General features: G+C 37.4%; 2 protein-coding genes across 2 annotated transcripts in view; both read left to right on the top strand.

Moving 5' to 3' along the window:
* Nucleotides 1-18,116, top strand: part of nlrc5 (NLR family, CARD domain containing 5) — a 29,131-nt gene extending 11,015 nt beyond the window's left edge. The window contains exons 11-52 of the mRNA XM_086163681.1: nt 124-355; nt 505-746; nt 2,241-2,324; nt 2,754-2,837; nt 2,974-3,057; nt 3,168-3,254; nt 4,060-4,107; nt 4,209-4,229; nt 4,315-4,398; nt 4,854-4,937; nt 5,159-5,248; nt 5,356-5,436; nt 5,639-5,722; nt 6,147-6,230; nt 6,761-6,850; nt 7,008-7,055; nt 7,147-7,176; nt 7,273-7,356; nt 7,440-7,517; nt 8,264-8,347; nt 8,435-8,518; nt 8,697-8,786; nt 8,902-8,967; nt 9,453-9,536; nt 9,819-9,908; nt 10,128-10,214; nt 10,327-10,386; nt 10,524-10,571; nt 10,762-10,845; nt 10,930-11,013; nt 11,666-11,740; nt 12,168-12,251; nt 12,522-12,605; nt 13,971-14,060; nt 14,150-14,233; nt 14,930-15,013; nt 15,288-15,371; nt 15,469-15,552; nt 15,654-15,731; nt 16,110-16,193; nt 16,502-16,585; nt 16,771-18,116. Coding sequence (XP_086019807.1) covers nt 124-355; nt 505-746; nt 2,241-2,324; nt 2,754-2,837; nt 2,974-3,057; nt 3,168-3,254; nt 4,060-4,107; nt 4,209-4,229; nt 4,315-4,398; nt 4,854-4,937; nt 5,159-5,248; nt 5,356-5,436; nt 5,639-5,722; nt 6,147-6,230; nt 6,761-6,850; nt 7,008-7,055; nt 7,147-7,176; nt 7,273-7,356; nt 7,440-7,517; nt 8,264-8,347; nt 8,435-8,518; nt 8,697-8,786; nt 8,902-8,967; nt 9,453-9,536; nt 9,819-9,908; nt 10,128-10,214; nt 10,327-10,386; nt 10,524-10,571; nt 10,762-10,845; nt 10,930-11,013; nt 11,666-11,740; nt 12,168-12,251; nt 12,522-12,605; nt 13,971-14,060; nt 14,150-14,233; nt 14,930-15,013; nt 15,288-15,371; nt 15,469-15,552; nt 15,654-15,731; nt 16,110-16,193; nt 16,502-16,585; nt 16,771-16,852 — 3,577 coding nt within the window. The 3' untranslated portion in view covers nt 16,853-18,116. The remainder of the gene's footprint in view (nt 1-123; nt 356-504; nt 747-2,240; nt 2,325-2,753; nt 2,838-2,973; nt 3,058-3,167; nt 3,255-4,059; nt 4,108-4,208; nt 4,230-4,314; nt 4,399-4,853; nt 4,938-5,158; nt 5,249-5,355; nt 5,437-5,638; nt 5,723-6,146; nt 6,231-6,760; nt 6,851-7,007; nt 7,056-7,146; nt 7,177-7,272; nt 7,357-7,439; nt 7,518-8,263; nt 8,348-8,434; nt 8,519-8,696; nt 8,787-8,901; nt 8,968-9,452; nt 9,537-9,818; nt 9,909-10,127; nt 10,215-10,326; nt 10,387-10,523; nt 10,572-10,761; nt 10,846-10,929; nt 11,014-11,665; nt 11,741-12,167; nt 12,252-12,521; nt 12,606-13,970; nt 14,061-14,149; nt 14,234-14,929; nt 15,014-15,287; nt 15,372-15,468; nt 15,553-15,653; nt 15,732-16,109; nt 16,194-16,501; nt 16,586-16,770) is intronic.
* A 916-nt stretch (nt 18,117-19,032) lies between these two features.
* The window catches only part of cpne2 (copine II), a 36,186-nt gene continuing 31,136 nt past the window's right edge, over nt 19,033-24,082 (top strand). The window contains exons 1-2 of the mRNA XM_086162675.1: nt 19,033-19,256; nt 23,842-24,042. Of these exons, the coding sequence (XP_086018801.1) occupies nt 23,866-24,042 (177 nt within the window). The 5' untranslated portion in view covers nt 19,033-19,256; nt 23,842-23,865. The remainder of the gene's footprint in view (nt 19,257-23,841; nt 24,043-24,082) is intronic.

Here is a 24,082-nt window from a genome sequence, read left to right on the forward strand (position 1 = left end):
TACATTTGTTTAGGGATAATTGTTACCTTGTGGGTGTTGAAAGAATTTCAAAAATGTGTACGGTAATATAATTTCATAAGAATTAATCAGAATAAAATTTTGACTTTTCCTTATTCTCCTTAGGTTCACTCTAACAACACGCTGGACAACCAAGTTGGAGCAGAAAACCGTCTTTAGTGACTCTGTCCAGTTGTATGTATGCGGTCTGGCATCCGCTCATTGCACTTCTTTACTCATTCAGTTAGCCAGTATTTCTCCTGGTTATGAAAATCAACTTTGGGTGTCACGTCGACAAGATCTCTTTCTGAAACAGTTAAAAGGCCTTTGCCAAAGTACCGCCCTGACTGGACCAAAGGTAGGATGAATTCAAGTGACTCATGATAAACAGAGATAACTCACATGACATTTTGTGTCCCAGCTCAACTTTTAATTCTGATGGTATTTTCATTTTAATTTTGAACTTCAGTCCACGCAACCAACTCACAATGCCTATCATCTACACAGATACTGAAGCTTTGCCATTGTGTTCAGGAGAGCCAAGACCACAAATTAGCCAGCCATATTGTGGGTACAAGATCAACACTTGAGCTGTACAACATTACGCTTTTACCAAAGGATATAATTGCATTGGCTTTTGTAGCACAAGCAGTTGGAAATAATTCCTTTGGTTTAAGTTTCGGAGCATGCACGATGGACAGAGAGTGTTTAAATCTTCTTCCCAATTGCCATAACATTCATAGCCTCAGGTGGGTGTACAATCATCACATACTTGTGAAATCATATGCCATACATTAATTTCTCCATATCTACCACAGCGCCAAAATGACCTTTAAGATCAACAGAATACATTACATTTATTACTAAAACTCATATAAAGGAGTACAAGCGCTATCTTGTGCATGGTACTTTGGTAAAGATAGAACATCTACAAGGCATTTGATGTACTATACTTATGGCTCAAAGCATGGCGTGAAATCGAGGCAACTGCTGAAAACTGCTACTGTAATGCATTTAGATGACTAAGTTGATTGTGTTGAGCTGTCATTAATATGACATGGCCTTCTGAACATGTTGAATGGTATCAATGGCTGTTAATTTGGCTCTGGAAAGAGCCGCTGCCGCTTGCCTTTGACATTTTAGCATATCTGATGAGCTTTTCCTTCACCTTTGTGTCCTTATGGTTGTCTTTAAACCAAATCATTTTCATTTATTACTTACCATAAGGGACAGAGACTTGTGAATGACATAAGAGAATGTCAATTTGAAAATTAAATTAAGAATATCTTCACATTGTTTTTTTTTTGTTCAGGGCCCTTTGACCTTTATCATTTACTCACATAGGACTAGTTAATTTAAAGGATAGAAGAGAGCCCTGACCTACTCCTAAGATTAAGAGAAGTGTACGTTATTGATGTAGCAAGGTTATAAGATTGTCTCCTATGGTTTTCGGTCACTCACAATTCGCCCATGACAGTGATCCATATGTGAAGTAACTAATGTCTTGCCTGAAAGGAAAAAGGCTTACAGATAGCTCTGTTCTGTTATTATTTAAATAAGCATGTGAATATTATGAAACTTTATTGGAAAAAATCCATCATGTAATTTTGTGATTTAACAGGTAGACTCAAGCGCACTGTAGCATCTCTACTTCAAATATATTACTATTGGATTACAACAGAATATGTTTACAATAAAATTTTGGATTTGGAATTTGGACAAAGAAACTCCTCAAACACAATTTAATGTGACTGTCTCCTAAATTTACTGACACTAGGAATACAAACAACTAGTCTTATATAGCCATTTGTTACTTTGACTTATTACCTTCGTATTTCTTCTAATGTTAGAAATTCTATTAATGCCCTGTTTCTGTGTCAAGATACAGATTTACCTTTTTTCTATTTTTATTTCCCTGTTTTTTTGTGTGTGTGCAGATTGTTTTTTCATAATTTTACTGAAATATGTGGTAATATCTTGGGATTCAATTCTGAAAAAAAAAATTATATCATCCACAGTGGGACTGGTGTACATATTCAAAGCAAGATAAGCCTTTGTGTTTTGGCACTTTGCAATGTATGATTTAAATGATTTTAATCTGTAGTATGAAGATCCCAACAGTTGAGACAACAACATCTAAGAAAAAGTAGATCTGTATTCATTTCAATTACATTCTCATTGTCATGTCATCAGGATGAATTTAGGAGCAAGTTGATATGAATGCCGCAATCTTCTTTTTTCAGTTTCCGCAACCGAAAATGTAATGACAAGTTTATGAAGTATTTGGCCCCGATTTTGCCCCTGTTTAAAAAACTGAGAAAACTTGAGTAAGTCTAGATTTTTTTTCTTTTCATCTTCTCTTGCTTTATTATCAGCTCATTGGTATTGCAATGACTTTAGCCTTCTACATATTAAACCTGTGTTTCAATCTAATTGATATCCCGGATTACCAAGCACAAGGAGACGGTTGTGTCTTTGACTTTAGAACTATTGAGTATCTTTAGCTTCTACTCTGTCACTATATGCCTTGAAGGAACAAGTGAGAGGTACAAGTAGCTAGAGAGCCTGAAATGAAATGCCTTTGATTTTTACCACCAACTGCTGGGTGGGATGTAGTGCATACACGTGCCCACCATAATCGTTATCAAAATGTGTGCATTGTGCCAATCCAGCTTTCTCAATTGTACATGTGTCCACTCCATTTATTGTCTAATAGATATAACATCACTTACTAACATAATTTTTTTTCTCTGAAGGTTTTGTGGTAGCTCTCTGTCAGCCTCTGGGGCTGCCATTTTGGCTTCTGCTTTACAGAATTGTTCAGACATCACGGAAATCAAGTACATTTTCCTAATTGTTTGTTTGTTCAATATGATTTCTAAATATCAGTTTATCACATTTGTTTGCACTTACGTGTTTGGCATCTCTGCATTTGAAATAGGAGTTCATTCTAAAGATTAGTCTTTGTTTTTGTAGCTTGACTAGTAACAACATGCGAGACAAAGGAATCAAACATATAACCGAAGTCTTTACCAGGCTGCCACGACTGCTCTCTGTAAAGTTAGTTTCTGTTTTCTTTTCATTCTAAGTTGATGTTATGTTATTATTGTTCATTTCCCATTTGTGTGCGCTCATGCATGCATGCCTGTGTGTGTATGAATACTTTACAGGTTGGGTGGAAACAAGACATCTCTAATGACTGTTTACCATCTCATCAACAACATGTCTTCATACAACATTCAGCATATTCATGTGGAGTAAGACCACAAACACACAAACAAACACACAAACAAACACAAAGGAAATGCAGCTTGAAATCACTTCCTGTGTGAAAGTAACCCTTGTCAATGTCCAGATCCTTAGAAGTCAAAAATGACTTGTTATGCTGGCTCACACTGGTTAGATTTTAACACACATCTGTGATACTGCAGTTAAGCAAAAAAATTCTTAAAAAAGGGTATCAAAACACTCATCCACCCAAAAGCCCACAGCATAGATAATGTTACTACAACCTCCCAACACAAAATAGCATGTATTTTTCTCTAGATGCTAAACATTAATTTTTGATGAATTCACATGAACTATTTTGTGTGGAATTACAGCGCGACCCTCTCACAGTGTTTCCTTATTTTGATGACTTTGGAAAGAGCCCAGAAACTAATTCCATAAATACGTCCTCTCAGGAGATACCACAAGCATTTCTGTTTTTTTAACTTTTTTTTTCAGTTATTAATCAGTTATTAGCTTTGTAGAAACAATATTTTCTTCAATAAGTAATTTGATTATTTTATCAATCCTTTGTGGAGAAGTTTGTTCTCCACATCATGGATGAACCATGAGCAGTTGGCTACTGCCCGTCAGCACTAGGGGAGAAGTAAGGGGTTCAACACACTCAGAGGGGCAGTGAATCAAACAGGGAACGATCGGTTTCAAAGACAATTGCTCTACCTCCTGCACCACACCGGGGCATATATTTATCATATATCATATATTTATCATGTATCTTGTAAATGGGGGTCTTCAAAAGTTGTCAAACATGTAAACAACAAGATTTTTTTACAGTGGAAACCGAGAACTGAGACTATCTTTCCATGAAAGGTGTGACAACAAGTAAGTTTTTTAAGATATGAATCAACAGAAATCATACTGTTTAAAATGATCTTCAAGAATAGTGTACTCATGTGAATTTTCTTTCCTTTGGCTCCAAAAAGGAATTTGGACGAATCAGTGAGGTAAAACAATAAACCATGGTATCCTGTGCTGTCAGCCTTTTTTTCTTTGATTAATTAATAATCATATGACATAATTTTCTTCCAGCTTGTTGAACCAAAAATGGACATTGCTTGATTTAGAAAGACTTGTGAAATCATTGGCACAGTGCTCTGTACTGTCAGTCCTAGAGTAAGTAACAATACACACATTTCGTAAAATATTTCAAATATTAAAAATAAATATAACATGTTGTATTTAATACTATATCATGTGATGTGCGTTGTTGGCAAATGATTTTAACATTTGACCTGGTTTCCTAATCCAACACCCATTTTTGTTGTCTTGTTTTTGAAGAGCTGTCAAATTGTTAAGAAAAAGTCCCAAAGATGCAAATCTGAGTGAAAGTAGTTTACATGTGGAAATACTAATGCGGTGACAGTTTTGTAAAGATGCTACAAAATAATGTAATTAATTTTCATGTGACTAATTTTTGGAAAAACGCAGGGGTTTTGATGGACTTAAATGTTTTTCTTGACTGCAAAGGATGTTTGTCATCAATTTTCATTAAATGTGTTCTAACCACTAGCAACAATAGCACAGAATGTTTATGGGCATCTGATGACTGTGCATGTGTGTTTTTGCAGTCTGTCTGGAAGCGAGTGGGATTTCAAAACTTTGAGGACACTGACCAATTTTTTTCCCAAATTAAGAATCAACAAACAAATAATGTAAGACAATACAGTTTCTTACTGATCTATTCTACTCTCTATTACTAAGAGTACTAATATTTTTAGGGTGCAATACTGATGTAAAACTTCATCTTTTCAAACTTCAAACTTTTGTTTTCTTTTGCATGAAAGTTACTTGTACTTAACATCTGTTTTGGGGTTTCAAGAGTAGATGAAAATAGATTCCTTAAGTTTATTTATTTTCAGTTGTTTTATTTCAGCATGAACAAATGCTGCTTTGCAGTGGAGCACTTACTGATACTGACGGCACTTCTTTCAAAGTGCCCTTCTGTGAAGGAGCTTCATGTCAGGTAAGACATACCTGTAACGTATTGGAAGTAATTAATGTTTGCATCATTTTTTTGTCTAATGCAATCTGTTTTACCAAAGTGTAACTTTATGTTTCTGTGTATTTCAGACTACAAAGTCCTGCTGAGGTATCAATAATGTTCAGTGAAGATAGACAACAGCCTGGAAGTGAATTGTCAAAGATTCTCTGGTATTAAATGCTATTCTAATAGTTGTAGAATTTAGAAGAGAACGATTGTGTATTTGCACATGAAGTCACTGTGGTTGAAGTATTTTTGATTCATTTGTCTTCATTTGAATGAGACTACAGTAATACAAATTGTGGCATATAGGTATTTGACATTAATTTTAAGAATGATGGGAGTTTTCATGAACATTCTGATTTTGTCAAGTGTCAACTGCTGTGATCTGCTGCCTGCTGACATGGATCGAGTGTGGAGTAGTTTAACAACACCCTCTGATATCAGAGTGCTAGAGTAAGTTTCATACAAAAATCATGGATCAGAAAACACACATTTCATTTCATTCATTTACCACTCTACTAAAAGTGTTTGAACGTGACAATTATATAAGTGATAACTGTAATTCTTTATGCAGACTTCTATTTTAAGCTTATATTTGCCTTGCTTTTTTTCATATTTAATAAAGTATAATTACTATTGATGTGATCAATATATACTATTATCTAAGTTTTCTTAAGAAGGTGATTTTTACCCAGTCATAGGAGTCTGTAATTGCATGGGCATCTGGTATTCTGCAGGGTAAACCCAGATGTTGTTCAAAGTGATTGTGCTGTGTGCACAACCTGATGTTCTTTACCCAAATATTTTTGAATATAGGGTTGCTTAAGTGGTTTATTTAGTTTTTTCATCATTTTAATCTCACTGTATCACCTTTCAGTCTGTCCAATAATACGTTGGAAAACAAAGGACTGATGAAACTGTTGACTTTCCTGAAAGAACTCTCCAGAATTGAAGAGATTAAGTAAGATATACTTACTTGGATCTTATCTTATCTTATCTTATCTTATCTTATCTATGCTTTACTCCTATACATGTGCATAGTATAATGGTTAAAACTGTAACTGTATTTCTGGTTGTATTCCAAATAATTGAAGAGGTTTTTTTTTATATTTTACATTTACATAGATATATTTTTATACAGGATAAAAAGAAAATATCAGTTTAGAAGTTTTCATTTTGTGTGTTGTCAAGTACTTTTAATTTCACTTCAGAAAGAATATTGCTGGCATCCACCTGCTGCAGGAAGTATTGCTTTGAGGGTTATGTGACATTGTTTTCCAGTTATACTCATCGTTAAATTGTCTCGATAAGATGTTATTTGGATCAGTTTTAAAATATCTGAAAACAAAAGCCTTGGCAAACTAGTTTCTCCCTTTGTGTGTGTTTGTTTTACTTGTTGCAAGGGAGTATTTGCATAGCTGCATATTATATTGTTGCTAAACAAGTTCCAAGTATTAACCCATAACTTGTTGTGTTTATACTGGTGTTCAGTGTCAGTCGGAATGACATCAGCATGGAAGGAGTACTGATGCTGGCTGGGGCTTTGTGTAACCATAGCAGCTTAACACAAATTGATATCAGGTACTCCTTGTGTTTGAAATTTGAAAATGGAATTGTTTTTCAAATGGAAATCGAGTTATGTTGAATTATGGAAGCAGAAAGCAGACTCTGCACTTTTATCTTGGTCATATAAAAAGCAATGAAACATTTGATGAGACATGTGATTTGGTTTTTATAGTGACAGAGGCAGGGACCAGGTGATCCTAAAGTTCTGCCCAAACAAAAGGTAGAATATTTTTGTCTGATAATATATTACTGGACAGTACTATTTTGTTTACATTTTCATTTAATGGAAATGAACTGTTTATTCATTTCAGTGACAACACACTGCAGCTAAAGATATTTAGGTAAAGATGGAAAGTTTAGTAAAATACATATGACATGTTTTCTAACCTCCACAAGAGTAAGAACACTAAATAAAAATCTCTTTGTTCATGTTTAAGGGTAAACTATAGCAGCCTCCTGCCCTCTGAAATAATGATGCTGTGTCAAACTTTGGTCCCATGTCACTGCCATTTGGAGTTAGAGTAAGTTTCGCTCTTGTGAATTCATGAAAATGTTCTTGTCACAGATGACCAACAGTCAGTACTTAATATAACTGTGTTGTCAGTTTTTCTTACAGCACACTGAAAGATGAGGCTATGGAGACACCAACCAACAAAGTGAATGTATTACTGCAGAGACTCAAGTAAGAAAGATGTTTTAATTAAATGGGGGTTGATTTTTTTTTTTTTTTTTTTTTTTGATGGTGCAAAATCAAAAATGTTTTTATTGAAATTCTATTTTACTCTGAGGTAAAATAACAGTTTGCAGTAGGTAAATGGTGCTTGTTTAACTAGTTAGCTGCCAAATCTGGAATTACAATGTTTACCAATGTCCATATGGCAGAAATTCATGACCATCAGCTAAACCGGCTTTTCACTACACTGGGCATGTGTTCTAATCAGTGATCGTTCCTGTGATCGTTTACTGCCAAACCTTTGATTGGCAATGTATTAATTTTTGGTAAAATTTGAATAGCATTGAAAATCTCCATGCCCTGACCTACTCTTGTCCTGGCTACTTTGTCAAACTCTTCCAGGGGAATCCACAGGGCATTCACAGGCCAGCTGAGAAAAATAGTCTGTCCAGTGTATCCAGGGTTTTCCCCCGGTCTTATGCCTGAACATAGTGTTTGCTATAGACAGTCTGTGATTTGCACAGAAGTCCAGTAGAACCCTGGTATCCCTCAAGTTCTGAAAGAAGGCTAAGATAAAGCAAAGGGAGAGAGAATATTGAACTATTGAAGCAAAGTTCATCCATGCCTGACGGATATGTATGAAGCAGCACTAATTAAGAGTTCTGAATAAAGAACAAAGCTGGTGTTTTTTTACCTTTTATTTTTCCCTCTGAATGTTAATCCATTCAAGTCTGTTTTACTACATTTGTGCACAGTTTTACTCATTGCAGCCTGAACAGTAACAACATTGAGAGACTTCTTCACATCCTTCAGCATGGTCCTCAGCTGTCTTACTTTGAGTATGAGCCACAAGAATATGCACTTGTTCACATGTACACACATTCAAAAACTCTGTCAATGGATGGCTACTCTTTCTTTCACTGTAGTATCTCTTCAAACCAACTTGAAGATAAAGGAGTTAAAAGTTTGATGGATTCCCTCCCGAAGCTCCAAATTGCTGGATATATGAAGTAAGACTATAGTTTTGAAAAGGTCTGATTTCACTTTGGGTGATGAGTGAAATATCAAGTAATTCCATGGACTTTATGTACTTTCAGTAAAACTATAGAACAAGAGGGAGCTTTGAACAAATTGTAATTGATTTTCTTTAAATGTATTATCTGTCCTAACTTTTGTCTTCTTCCACAGTCTGAGCAACAATAAGCTGAGTCAGAGGGGGTTGTTTGATGTGGCCAGCAAAATGTGTGCCTATGATAATGTCAGTGGTGTTGAGGTTTGGTGAGTAAACAAATACAATTATTAAAACATTTATAATTGTGGCATTGAGAACTATTAGAAAGTAAAGTTCAGTTGTGAGTTCCTCCATCCTCTGATTGAGTGTTTTTTATGACAGTTTGGAGGCTGAAGAGACGTGTGTTGTCTGGTTTGGTCAAAAGGGAGGTTGTGAAAAAACCCTGAGGTAATACAAAATAATACACATGTATCAAAAGAAATGTATTAACATATGTATACAAGTGCAGGAAGTTAGGCATGTCTAAAACACTAAAAGTACAGCCTTTTCTTAATTCAGGAGTTGAAAAGGTTAGCATAACACCATGAAGAGGTTTTTGTGCAATTTTCAGTTTTACTTCACACATCATGTGTTACGAAGTCATTGTGTGGAACATGGCTCTCATTTCACACCAAAAATCTCTAACATAGTTTAAAATCAAGCTTTGAGAGATTTTACTCATCCGGCAACTCCACATCTGCAGTTGGCCCTAAACTTAAAGAAATTAGCAATTTTGTCTCAAACATTTTATCCCTTTTCAAAAAATTATTGTGACAACACAGATTTACACAATAAAGTGCAGGTTGTGTCCATAAAAACAGTACCTCTTTTCAGTATGTTCAACATTTGCTAATTGGTTCTCTTCCTACTCATTTCCTTCCCCCTTTCTTCAGTATCAGAGAAAGTTGTTTGCAAAACAGCCACCTTGACATATTAGCACAGATCCTGTGTCATTGTCCCAGTCTCAGCAAACTGAAGTAAGTGTGTCTTCAAATTTAGGCCATTAAATACCTTTGCCCAGGAAAATGAACACCAGATGGCTGTATTAAAAAATATATAGTACAACCTACTTTGCATTAAAACTTTTCTATATGAAATTGATTTTAAAAACACTCTTAAGCTGTTCTTGAGACAAAATGATACCTCAAAAGATTTGAAACTTTTTAGAATATTTTTTTATGTTCTTATGCACAGGAAAATTTTGAACACATCAATTTTCCCCCTTCAATAATCATTTATCATTTCTTATTTAATCATAGATTGAAGAAAAATTTGCTGAGGAAAGATCAGATTATATATTTTGTTCAACATTTGAACAGCATTCGGAGTGAAAAAGGAAGGGTTGTCAGGTAAGAAGTACAGTAGTAAAGTGATAGATTGAATTTGTTCATAGATTTTGTGCATGATGTAGATATTGCTCTCCTGAGTAATTTAACTATTCATTGCTTTTTAATGTATCTCTTCTTTTAATAATTTTGACTGACTCTTACCAACTTTAGTTAAATCATCTGAATGGTCTTTGTAAAAAAATACGCTATACTTCTGAAATAAAGCATTGTCCTTGTCAGTATTGAGGAGACTTGGATCCAGTCTGCAGAAGCAGTTAGTTTGGTATGTTCCTGTCTGGATTCCAACACTAAGATCCAAGCTATCAGGTGAGCTAAAGAAACATGCATATGCACAACTGTCATCAAAGACTAAATAGTAAACTTCACATTAGCTGTTAATTTACCAAAATAAAGCTATATGTATACATTCCCTTTGCAGAGTACATCGCACAACCCTTTACCTGACATTGATCAATCCTAGTGCACAGACTTCATTTTGGTACATCCCTTCCTTTCAATCATTTGAATGAATTTGCTTACCTGAAGTATTTACTTGGATGTAAATTGATTGGTGTATGCTTTTTCTCTGCCCATTATGTGCATGATGGATTATTTTGTTGCATGTCTTTATTCCAGTGATAGCGCTGCAGATAAGGCCCGTTTAATGGTCCTCAAGAAAATAGGGTAATTTCTTATTGAAATATGTCTTCAAACATAAGTATTGTAAAGTTTGACAAATCACAGCTGGGGGATTAGAAAATTAATTTCTGTCTCCATAGCCAATAAAAGACAGAAGGAATTAAACTACATATGTTTCTTGCAGTTGTCCATGTTATGTTACAGCAGGTGTTGACCTCTCTTGTCTCCCCTACAGGCTAGTAGACTGTGGGGTTACAGGACATCACGTTGCATGCCTGAGAGGTGTCATCGAGAGGTGTCGTTTCATAACTGAATTGGAGTTAGTTCTCTCTCTTTTCTGTATAAGCATAATGACTTCAATGTCCCAACACAGCTTTAAAAATATTATTTTCTAATCATCCAGTTTTTCCGACAACAACTTGGATGCAGAGGGAGCTGAGTTTATCCATTCAATTCTACCCTTACTGTCACACCTCACCTCTCTCAGGTTAGACTTGTTATTTGCATTTGTCATTTAACACAAATCTCTGTTGACTTTGAGAAGGGTGTGGAGGTCACACTACTGTCCGAGCATTCAGAATTTTGAAGTGAGCATCATTCAGTCGCAGCTTTTTAATAGGCCATGTTTTCATCTCCTGTCACTGTCTTCACGCAGTGTAAATTAAAACTGGTTTCCAGATTATGGAGTGGGTTTTTAATGGAGCTTCGGCCTGCTCAAATCATAGCATTGACAGTTTGAGGCTTTTTTTTTTTTGACAGATTCTGCTCTTATATAGCAAGTTAGACACGGTGAAAATACATTTCTAATGCCATCTGGCAGCAGTGTACCAGTCAGCATTTGCGCTCTTCTCTAAAGAGTGCTGTCTATTCCTGTGACGACAGTTATCAATATCCTCTTAACTAAAAATGTTGGTATTTTATTACATATAGTGATAGCTAATATGACTCAAAAGATGGCTGTGTTGTGTTAACATCACTGATAAACCTGATGATGGTATATTTCTTTCAGCTTCAGTTCTTCAAAGTTTTATTATATTTATCACAGATACTTTTTTCAGATTGGATAGTTATTAATTGACAAACAGCTAATATAGAGACACTGAAAACGACTTCTTTCTCTGTCGCCGCCTCTCTCTCAGTATATCAGGCGATTTCAGGAATGAAACAACCATCTCATCTTTGATCAAATCATTGCCCCATCTAGAGTCAGTCAAGTAAGTATCAAACATTTCATCCAAGAGAATGAATATTTTGAAATGTGTTCTCAAGACCTCTTTATGTATGATATACATTATTTAGACAAATACATATTTCTCCATGATATTTTTTATTTTCTCCAAGACAGAGACATCATTAAAAATACTGTAGCTCATAATAATAATACTACTAATACCACTACTACTAATAATAATGATATTAATGACGGCATGAAATGTTCACATGATATTACAAAAAAAAACTATGACCAGTGTAAAAGAACAATAGTTCTGCCAGTCATCACTGGCTGACAGTGTATCACTTCTATAGAAGTATCTACATTTATGAATTTGTCCAATATAAATGTTGATAATGATTCAATAATGTGATATGGTATGTGTATGAGTATTGGAATACTTTAAATGCTTCACTTTTCTTGTCCAGTTTCTCCCATTGCACCTGGTCAGCCGTTGGAGGGCTTCAGCTTGTCAAAGCATTGAGACGATGTTTCAGTCTGTCATGCCTTTGGTAAACACACACAAACTGTGTAAACATGCAAATAAATATGCAACTCAAAAAAGACTGAAATACAGACCTGTCTGTATAATCTGTATGTGTGTGTGTGTGTGTGTGTGTGTGTGTGTGTGTGTGTGTGTGTGTGTGTGTGTGTGTGTGTGTGTGTGTGTGTGTGTGTGTGTGTGTGTGTCCGTGTCCATATATATATATATATATATACATATATATATATATACTTTTGTCTTTATCTTTCTGTTTGTATTTGTCTATTTGTACATAAAGTCTGGACTCAATGCACCTGGATGAAGACAGCAGGGTATATCTGGCTGAAGCACTAAGAAAAATCCACTCCATACACTGTCTCAAGTATGAAACACCATCTGCTCTGCTGCCGCATTCTTATTTAGCTGTTCTTGGCTTTAGTTGTTTCAGTTTACATAGAACACAATCCCTCACAGGGATTATTATGATTAAAAAAAAAACTTTCACAAAAGGTTTATAGTTAATGATACAGTAGCTACTTATTATAACACACAGATATTTAATATATGGAATAGAATACTAGTCGAGCTATTTTTAGTAGACATTAGCTGTTTGTTACTGAAGTAACATTGGCACACTCAACATAAAAATATTTATCGCCCCTATAATAATGTGGTGTATTTATGAGGCAATGATTTTACTTACTTACTTCTGCAGTTTGCCATTCCAGCATGTCATCAACGTCACATAAATTTTGGCATGAATGAGTCTTGGGTCTTGTTCAGGAATCCCCACTAACCACCCCTCACCAACTGTACCATGGGGTAAATGTATCATCCCCAAATGCCTCATAGTGCAAAGCCGTAAATTGTTCCACACAGACAAGTGTGGAGGTCAGAACATTGATGGCAAATATCAAAGCTACTTATACCATGTCATAGTGTAATATTACACTGTGGTCACCGTAGCTAATTAAATCATTTCTCATAGGTATCTGAGAAATCCATGACCATGAAACATTGCTATTAGCTTTAAGTTGTGGAATAAAATAAACTCGATCAAACAACAGTCAGATAAATGAGGTCGACATGGTGGATTACTTGCATCGCTAATTTAGAACATTTAGGTTCTGCCACTCATGCCTAACCAGCTCATGGTAGCTGGATATTGAGCCAGCCTCATTTTAAATTGGGCAAGGTCAGGGCCGTTCCTGGAGTTATCGCTACAGGCCAGGAATACACTGCAGATTAAGACAAATGTTACACCCACAACCAATTGGCAGTCTTTGCATTAAGTTACAGATTGACTCCATGCACCAGCTCCCAGGTCAGAGCTTGGGGTCTTGTTGTGAGGTGTTAACCATTTTCCATGTACCTATTTCTGTCATTTATCATGAGACATAATATTGTCATAAATTGCTCATAATTAATCATACCCCCTAATACTACTTTGCTCACACCTATGAAGCGAATGTCTTAGATGAAGCGATTTACTTAAATGGACTCAAAAGTCTTAAGATAAAGTACATTACTCGTGTTCAAATAATTAAGGAATACCAACGAAAGGTAAATGTGCATTGGCATTGCAGTGAAAATAATCATCCATGCTTTATATATACATGAATATAACTTATTTTACATAATCAGTGGAGATTTAATTTTTAGTCTCATCACTCTTCCTCTCCTGTATTTACAGGGATTACTTGATTCAAGCTATTCATCCAAATAAATGCAAATCTGTGTTTGACAGGTTAAATAACATTTCTGAAGTGACAGAAACAGGCGTGATGCTGGATCTTCTTGCGGCTATGGATGGACTCAAACAAATTGAAGAAATTGAGTGAGTTTTGGACCACGGAATATAAAATGATGTATCGAAGTATGTCATTGTGCACCAATTTGGAATTTCTGTTTCATCGTATGTTTCAGGTTAGAGAGATGGAAGATGGCTGACACAGGAGTAGAGCGCTTGATAAGGCTCATTCCAGTCTGGACTGAGCTTAAAAAGATAAGGTATATTATGTTGTTACCAATCTTCTCTCTCTCATTCATCAGCCCTTAAAATAAAATCCTTCTTTGTGAAAACACTGCAGTTATCGCGATGGATTTCTAAGTTGCTTTTTACATAGAAATTACCTTGAGGTGACAAGAACCTCTAAAAGTGCTAAATCCCGTACTTTTCATTTCCCAACTCTCAGTCTAAGTTAAGAATTGACTCATGTCAGTGTATGTTTTGGTTTCTTCAATTTGATGATTAGAGCCTTCCCCTGTACCATGCTTTAAGTTACCCTAAAGTTGGAGCCGCCCAAAGTGCACAACCTCCTCTTTGGGGCAAACAGCTGTTCCCATTTGGCCCCGTCCAGCCACCAAAGAGAGTGGGACTGACAGACACTTTTGGCTTAATGACATTTTTTGTCATCATCTTATTTGTCTGTTGCTGCTTCCTCAGCTGCAAATGGCACTTAAAATGTCATTCACAATGTTAACTGCCGTTAAATGAATATATTAGTGATCCAACTAGTGCAAAAAAAATACACAGTGTCGCAAAAAAAAAAAAAACAGAATGCACCAAATAGTGACATCCTTACACATATTAAACTTCATTAGAACATCAATCTACAAACTCTTTACCCCATGACTAAAGATGTTTGATTGTGTGTATTTGCGTGTTTGGGTACATGTGTCCACATTCGTCTACATGTGTTGCAGTCTATCAACTAACCTTATCAGGGATCAAATGGGAGACAAACTAATGCAGGCTCTGAGTAGCTCTAGCTACCTCCAAGAGCTCAGGTGAATAAAAACCTTTTTTCCATGTTGGTAAGCCTGTAGATTGTATTTAATGTAACATTTTGTCCATTTTTTTAACTACTCTTTGTTTTATTGTTGTACTTAAACCTCTACTTTTTAATAACTGTCTTTTCCCTGAAGTGCATTTTTCTTGACATATTTAACCTTTTCTAATGCATTTGTCTGATAAAAATGCATGTATATTGTTAGAAAAGAAGAAAATGGTGCAAGCAGTTAATAACATAGAGAATTAGAACACTTACCATATTTTCTTTAGTCTGCGCGGGAATAGTCTCGGCAATGACACGGCGGCCAGGATGGCACTCGTTCTCCCGTCACTAACACACCTTGCTGTGTTAGAGTAAGTCTTGGAGGCACTATCATGTTTCTCTTTGCATCTATTATGCAAGTCAGGATTACCCAATGTTTATTGTTTAATGTACTGCTGTCTTTTCCAGTATTTCAGAAAACAGCATTGGATATGAAGGGTCAATGAGCCTATCCAAGGCTATCATGGGGATGAAGAACCTCTCAAAGATTTAGTAGGATCCATTAGCTCTTTCTCCACACAACTAAAATTAAAGAATAGGTTTTTGTGTAATGAGTTCAATTTGCATTTATTTATCCATGTATGTGCTTTTAGTTTGACATCTGTTGGGACATCCAAACTATGTGCAGTCGTTGCTAGTTTGTCCTCATGCACTCAACTACAGGATATAGGGTAAGTGACACACAAATAATATTTTACACATTTTGTAGCAATTAGAGTTTGTATTACACTTATCTATCATCAAATAAAACCTCAAATTATTTAACTTATCTGTAGGCATCGAACATTACCAAAAGGGGTTCTCCTCATAAAAAGACAAACTAATTAGACTTTATTTTTACAAAAGCAGATATATTGTATTTTAAGTTATATATGTATTGTTTAATAATTAGACCTACCAGCAATCATACAATATGTGACAGCACACAGCTTACTAAACAGGTTTGATACATTTTTTATGTTTTTATCAATGTATGTTCAAAGGTGAATTCAGCCGGTCCTGGTGTAAATTGTTTTGAAATTCTGTTAACCGATCACTCACTCTTTTAGTCTGGGATGGAATAATTGTGATGACGATGTGGCGCTGGAGTTGGCCAGGATTATGCTTTTCTGCCAGAAACTCACCAGAATAGAGTGAGTTTCTTAACAAACATACAGACTCAACACTAAAGTGATTGCAATTGACTTGTAAATATTATTGTCCAGCATTATTTTTTTTTCATTGTTTTTATTATTTTTTTATTTTTGTTTTTTCATTCATTGCAGACATGTTTTTTTCAGTGCCTGCTATTTCTTTCCTCTCCTTCTTCTAATTTTCTAACTTTTTTTTTATTTGCTTGAAAATTATAGGCTGATTTAGGCTGATATATAGGCTGTTATAGGCTTATTTTTCAACTTAACTGCAATTGAGATTTTAGTAATGTATGTTTTTCTTCTTCAAGTCTCGAGTCAAATTGCGTGACTACTCGTGGAGCGGAGGCCCTTATCCGAGCCTTGCAGACATGTCCTTCTTTGGAGCTTATCAGGTAAACCGGCACCTGTGGATCATTTTTTTTTCCAACTAACTGAAAAAAGATTGTTCATGGTATCGTTAAGTTATATGACACTGCTTTTTATACATGTTATTGCTTTAACACATAATTCAACGGATGTTTATTTGAATGTAAAGGCACATTTTTTTAATAAGGAATATTCCTTTCCATGTTTTCAGGCTTTGGAGAAACAAAATGTCTTCCAGTGAAGCTGAGAAGCTCAGTTTATTGAACAGGAGGCTGAATTTCTCATCGACCTAATATAATGTGCTCTGTGTTTTTGTATGCTGTGACTAAAAGTATTGGACTTAATTTGATAAAAGTTGAATGTGAAAGTATGGTATTTTATTTATTAAACTAACTTAAAAAGTAGGATGGAGTGGTTCTACACTGGATACCCTATTATGAATGACTCCTTTGCCTAAAATAGTTGATCTTAAAGAAGTCACTTTGCACTGCCTTGTATTTGCCAATACATATTGTATAAGACGGCACATCGGTCACAATAGCATGACTACTATCTTTGTATATTTGTTTATGTATATTTGTTAAAACTAAGTCAATCATCTATACAGTCCTGATAAAGGAAGTTGGCTAAAGTTGAACTGCATTAACAAATTTGTTGTGTTTTTTTAGATTGTTTTAATCTGATTAAGATGTACATTTTTTGCATGACTGTCATCAGTGTGAATTGTATGTTTAGTGAATGAAAGTTGTTTACAATGATGTTTCCCTCTTAAGAGAGGTTCTCTCGATCAATTCAGTTGAGTGTTGTGCAAGACAAGTGTTGTGCATTTCTTGACAAAATCTTTTTGTGGCAACTGTACTTGAATTTCTTCCTTCAAAGACTTTTCACCTCTCAAGAGGATGTTTCACCTCTTAACCAAGGAGCTTCTTTTGTTCAAAGATATTTAGTTCTATGGCTTGCAGTGGATAACAAAAAAATTAACTGGATAAGACTTTAATTTTGGTTTGTATCCATAAATTTAGTTATTTTTTTTCTTGTGACATACCTGTGAATTTATTTGACTGTCATACAGTGGCTGTTAGAGTTTCCAGGATGTTTGTATCCATACAGACGCAGTCATTTGCACTTCTTTGGCTCTCTCTTGTGGTTGAGACTGGTGGTGTGAATGTGATTCTGTTTTAGTCCTATGTTAATAACGCTTTTCACTCCACCTAGTTGTGATACCTATGAGAGCCACAAGAGAGTGCCATTGCTACGGGGCATCCTTTTAGATTGAAGTTTATAAAATACCAGCTTTGTGTTGGAGATCAGTGAGTGGTTTGTGGACATATAGTTGTACCACTTGTGATTAGGCATTTACACATGAGATCTTATGAACTGCCAGGAGGGGTCAAAATGTTCTGCCTCAGGTATGATTGAATCTGCACAGAATCAAATTTTGGTTTGATATTGCAGGGTCCCCACCGTGTTGTAACAGCGGGGATTGCAGATGTTCCAAAAATATTTTTTATTGACTCTGTAAATAAGTGGAAAATGTTGAATAAATACTTTTTCATGTTTTCATTATGTCTTGATATAGGTCTTAAAGATAGCCATCACTTGAGTGACTTAAAGAACTCATGTAGCTGATTTGTTTTGACTCCATGCTGCTACAATTAGGTAAGTTATACATGGTAATACAATATGTATTGCATGCAGTTCCAAGTGAGCACCAAGTGAGCACCAAGTGAGCAAGTGTGGTGTAATAGAAACAGAATCTTAAATGTAACTAAGAAATGTAACGTTTTTAATTACTTCACTACTAGAAATATTGCTGGAAGAAAACTCCAGGATTTGGGATCATTTAGGCAGTCTTGTTAAGGCTTGGATGTGTGCAACTCAGACTTTTTGCTTGAAGGTTGTCGATCGGATTTTACGCAATTGATGCTCACGTACAACTCCTCAAACTCCTGTCCGCCGTGTTTTTCTTTTAAGGGCCAGTGATGAATGAGGCCCCTGGACTTTAGCTTATACCCATACACCAGGGGCACCACTGGAAAACTGCATGATAGATTTAAAGAAAATATATGCCTCGCTCAATATATGCCTCAATTACACGGGGGGGGACGATACTCATTTTGGCCGCTTGTAAAGTGTTAAAGGGGACCATGGCGTTGAATTTGGGCCAGAAGCCACCTCCCAGCTCAATCTGGCAGTGACTGTTTCACATTACCATAGCTACTGTGATTTGGAACAGATCCCCCAAAAAACGCTATGGGGTTAGTCACATGCGCACAATAAATACAATAAAGTCAAGGGGAGTATGAAAACCAACATCCGGTCAAAACTTTCTTACGAAAGTACAACACCGGAATGTAATTGTAAGCGTCCCCGTTAAAGCTTGCTTTTATTTTGAAGGGTTGAGTAATCAACTTCCGGTTTGGAGATGGCTGTTTCCGATTAGCTTGACACAGCTCCTTACCTTTGTGGCACCGGGAAGGGGAGCTTGCCATCCTCCGAGGATGCTGGCTCACTTACTGTTGCGCTTCTCAATTCACTCGTGATTAAAAAAATAAAATAAAAAATGGCAACACCAACTTCAGTTGTTATTCCCGTGTGAGAAAAGAAAAAGTGAAGACGGTGGATTTGTTTCTCGCTGAGCACAACAGTTTAAGAAACTGACCACTGAAAGCGGCGAAGAAGTTCATTTTTACAGAGGTAACAATGGCATCTATTATTTTCATTTTTGATTAGGAATATAACAGTCATTATTTTTAAATGTTGGCTCGGTGGTGTTGGCAGTGATTTTAAAATGGGACGGCGACGGCCTGCGGTCAAAATGTGCGTCCGTTTCAGAGGTCTGAGAAAGGAAGTCCGTTACTCCGGTCTCTGGTTCACGCAGAAACACGCAGAAGTGCATGACAAGAGTTACCGCTCTCCCCTCTTCTTACTTCGGAATGAAGTGTCAAGTGGTGTTGTCTGTTTTGGGTCATATAGATACAATTTCATGAAATTATAGTGTCTGTGCGTGTGTGTGGGGGGGCAACTCCACGGTTAACAAGTGTGGGGAAGCGACCATCGAGGTTTTTGCTAGTCTGTCAATCACAGCTACTTAACCCGCCCTCTCTGTCAGTTCTCCAGCTGAGACAGTGTGATTAGTTTGACGTGTCACCTCCACCTGCCCTGGACTAACCTTTAAGGTTCACACATAATCCATAATGCAACCAAAACATCCAGCATAATGTTGCTCCAACCTGACTTGCAAAAAGGTGGCCATCAGGGAGGTGATATGGAGTGAAATGCAGGGTCAGTGATGCAGGCAGTGTAAATCTGGAGTGGAGATGGCACAGAAAGGGTCGGCAAATCTTTTCGATTTCCACCGGACAACAACTGACTTTACTGCTAAAAGCATTGAAAGTATAAAATCCTGTCATTATTTTTGATGGATTGAGCCAAAATTCTTGACAGAAAAGGCGACACTTTTTTGCCGTAATACTATTTTCATTGTTTTCTACTCTTTTTGTTATGTACTGCAAATTCATGCATACATGCATACTCTGTTTTCAAAGTAATTCTACTCATTTATATAGCTGTTTGTGCGTTAAGTGAATTATTTATGTATGTATGTTTTTTCCTGTTGAATTCCTAAAGGACTTTTTATCTAGTGAAAGGGCACAGGGGGACTTGAACAAAGGTTGGATTTAAATCTTTACAATTACGCCGTATGTGATTGACTGACAGTTTTAGTAAAATCGCAGTAAATGACAGTGTAATCACCAGACATTGAGTAGAATGAACCCACGGGAGATGAGAGGGAAGTATTTCATGCAGATTCATTAAATCCAAAAAATGCGCTTTTTGCCATCTCTGAATAACAATGAAAATGAATGGAAATACAAGACTAGTTTTCTCAGTAAATCACCACCACCAGAGTGACATCACAGGACCCGAATGGGAGGTGCATGCTGCTTATGACACATTAGTATCTTAGCAACAGGCAACATCCTTTTCGTTGCCACTTTATGAACAAAACCACCCTGTTGGACACAAGCTGTTATGCTGTTTTTTTGTTCTTTTTTTGTTTGTTTGTTTTTTGTTTCGGAAGAAGATTCTTTCAAATATGAAATATGAATTTCTTACCGGGAACAACATGTTCAGACACACTGATTATGATTTTAGACCGAAACAGTTACATGGTGCATTGTCTTTTTATTCTTTATAATTCGGGTCAATTATCTTCATTTCAGGGCTTCTATGTTGGCTTGGGTCTTGCCACTGTATATGTTTCTGTGTGTGTGTGTGTGTGTGTGTGTGTGTGTTGTATTTTTGATAACTATTAGATGTTTGGGTGGCCTGAGGGCAGCTGTGACCTAACCAGAATTGTTTTTCATGGCCAAGGCCAAGGTTTGATTGCGTGTGTTCACATCTATGTTTAACTCAGCGTGTATCTCGAGGCGGACATTGTCACTATTGTAATTAAAGTGGAGTCTTGATGGCTGAAAACCACAGGTGAGATATTATATTTAAAATTAATTATCCATCCATCCATCCATCCATCCATCCATCTTGCCCTGCTTATCCGGAGCTGGGTCACAGGGGCAGCAGCTGGAGCAGTGAGGCCCAGACCTCCCTCACCCCTGCCACATGGTCCAGCTCCTCTGGAGGGACCCCAAGGCATTCCCATGCCAGCCAGGAGACATAGTCTCTCCAGCATGGAGAGCATCTCCAGCATCCCCTCATCTGACTGCTCTATGTGGAGGAGCAGTGGCTCTACTCCGAGCTCCTCCCGCATGACCAAACTTTGCACCCTATCTATAAGGGAGAGTCCGGCCAGCCTGCGGAGAAAACTCATTTCGGCCGCTTGTGTCCGTGATCTGGTCTTTCAGTCACTACCCACAGCTCCTGACCATAGGTAAGGGTGGGAACGTAGATCGATAGGTAAATTGAGACCTTCGCCTTTTGGCTCAGCTCCCTCTTCACCACGACAGACCAATACAGAGTCCGTATTGCAGCAGACTGCACCGATTCGCCTGTCGATCTCCCACTCCATCCTTCCCTCGCTCGTGAACAAGACCCCAAGAAACTTGAACTCCTCCACTTGGGGCAGGACCTCTTCCCTGACCCGGATTGGCCATTCCACCTGGTTTCTGGTTGAACACCATGGGCTCGGATTTGAAAATGCTGATCTTCATCCTGGACGCTTCACTGTAGGCTGCGAACCGCTCCAGCGAGAGCTGAAGCTCATGGCCTGATTAAGCCAACAGAGCCACATCATCTGCAAAAAGCAAGAGACTGCAGCCACCAAGCCGGATCCCATCGACACCCTGGCTGCGCCTAGAAATTCTGTCCATAAAAGTTATGAACAGAATTAGTGACAAAGGGCAGCCTTGGCGAAGTCCAACTCTCACGGAAACGGGTCCAACTTACAAACGGCAATGCGGACCAAGCTCAGACACTGATCATACAGTGAGCGAATAGCCCGTATGACGGGGTCCAGCACCCCATACTCCCAGAGCACCCCCCACAGGATTTCCTGCAGAACACGGTCGATTGCCCTCTCCAGGTACACGAAACACATGTAGACTGGGTGGGCAAACTCCCATGTCCCCTCAAGGACCCTGCTGAGGGTATAAAGCTGGTCCACTGTTCCGAGACTAGGACAAAAAAACACACTGCTCCTCCTGGATCTGAGGTTCAATGACCCGGCGGACCGTCTTCTCCAGCACTGCTGAATAGACCTTACCAGGGAGGCTGAGGAGTGTGACCCCCTGTAGTTGGAGCACACCCTCCGATACCCCTTTGAAAAAGGAGGATCACCACCCCGGTCTGCCAGCCCAGTGGCACTGTCCCCGACATCCAAGCAATGCGGCAGAGTTGTGTCAGCCAGGACAGCTCTACAGCATCCAGAGCCTTGAGGAACCCAGGGCGGACCTCATCCAACCCCGGGGCCCTCCTATTTCCTCATTGGAAGGTGTTTCAACGGGGTTGAGGAGGTCTCGGAAGTATTCCTGCCACTGATCTACAATGTCTTGAATTGAGGACAGCAGCGCCCTGCTCCCACTGTACACAGTGTTGACGAAACACTGCTTCCGTCTCCTGAGCTGCGGGATGGCGGACCAGAATCTCCTGGACGCCCACCGGAAGTCGTTCTCCATGGTGTCCTTGAAATCCTGCCACACTCGAGTTTTAGCCTCTGCAACCACCGAGCACCATGCTTATCTTCATAATAGTAATAATAAATAATAATAATAATAATAATAATTCAATATTTTTTTCAAATAATGAAAAAAATAGACAGTCATATATATATATATATATATATATATATATATACCATAAGTGTACCTTGAATTTCGGCAGGGATGTTAATTGTGTCGATGGGGGGGCAACATGTTGATAAATTGGCGAGAAGTTGTTTTATGAGACATGTTTATTAAAGCTGTTTATTAGGTTGTATATCTAGGGGAGGAAAAAAGAACATTTTTGTTATGTCAGTAACGCCTTTGCACTTGGCTCTGTGGCCCACTGAAGATTACATTTTTCCTGGAACAGATTGATTCTCTGTTTTTGGAGCTGTGCTTTTATTGTGAATGACGGTAGACATACAAAAATTACAATGCATTATCCTGTACCTGCTCGCTCTGCAGAAGTGTTAACTTAATTATTCAGAATTGTTTGTTTGTGTATTTTGTTCCCTCCTTTTATTTATTTCAGGTTTTACATTCTTCATAAAAATGTACTCAGGGGCACATTGCTTCGAAAAAACAATCACCTTGTATCCAAATTTCCTCTTCTGAAAAATAAGCACACCCAGCTTACATTCACTTAGCCCCCCTGTACCTCTGTAACTTCAAATTATCGCACTACTCCAACTTTTAATTCATTATAAGTACACTAGACGTACTCTACGACTACAGCCTAACAGGGCTGACCTTAAATTGAAATGCTTTTTGGTTAAACATACTCTAAAGATAGGAATAATTTTAATTGTGATAAGGTTAAAAAGTTTTATATCACCCATACAGTCAATTTTCATACTGATGTATACCAGCTGTACAAGAGGTAAAAGCCAAGCACTTGTTTTGCATGGCTAGTTAGACATTTTTTTTTTATATTTTCTGAGCATTTTGACAACTTTGACAACTCACCAGTGGATGAAGGAATGATAACTTCAAAACTTAGAAATGGTTTCTCATACAGTTCCAAGGTTTGAAAAAATCACCAGTTTGTGCCAAAGTAAATTCAAGGTAAATTTGAGTTCCTCTGAAGTCTGCATATATAATTTGTTGTTTCCTTCCTGTAGGGTAATCATTTGTAACCTTGGATCATGGCCTACACTCTAGGCTCAGCTTCTGAGGGCCAGACACGAGGTGTTGGACCACAGCACTGCGTCACAAGGGTGGAGCTGTCTGTTACTGCAACAAGCCTACTGGACCGTGACGTCGCATCAAAGTCTGACCCGTTCTGTGTTCTCTTCCATGAAGTGGATGGAAACTGGGTTGAGGTAATTTTAGAGTAATGACAGAACGGGAGAAAGGACTATT

The sequence above is a fragment of the Fistularia commersonii genome, chromosome 17 (genome assembly GCF_037954325.1).
Source record: "Fistularia commersonii isolate RoL2024-O1a breed Wild chromosome 17, RoL_Fcom_v1.0, whole genome shotgun sequence".
NCBI classification, from domain to species: Eukaryota; Metazoa; Chordata; class Actinopteri; order Syngnathiformes; family Fistulariidae; genus Fistularia; species Fistularia commersonii.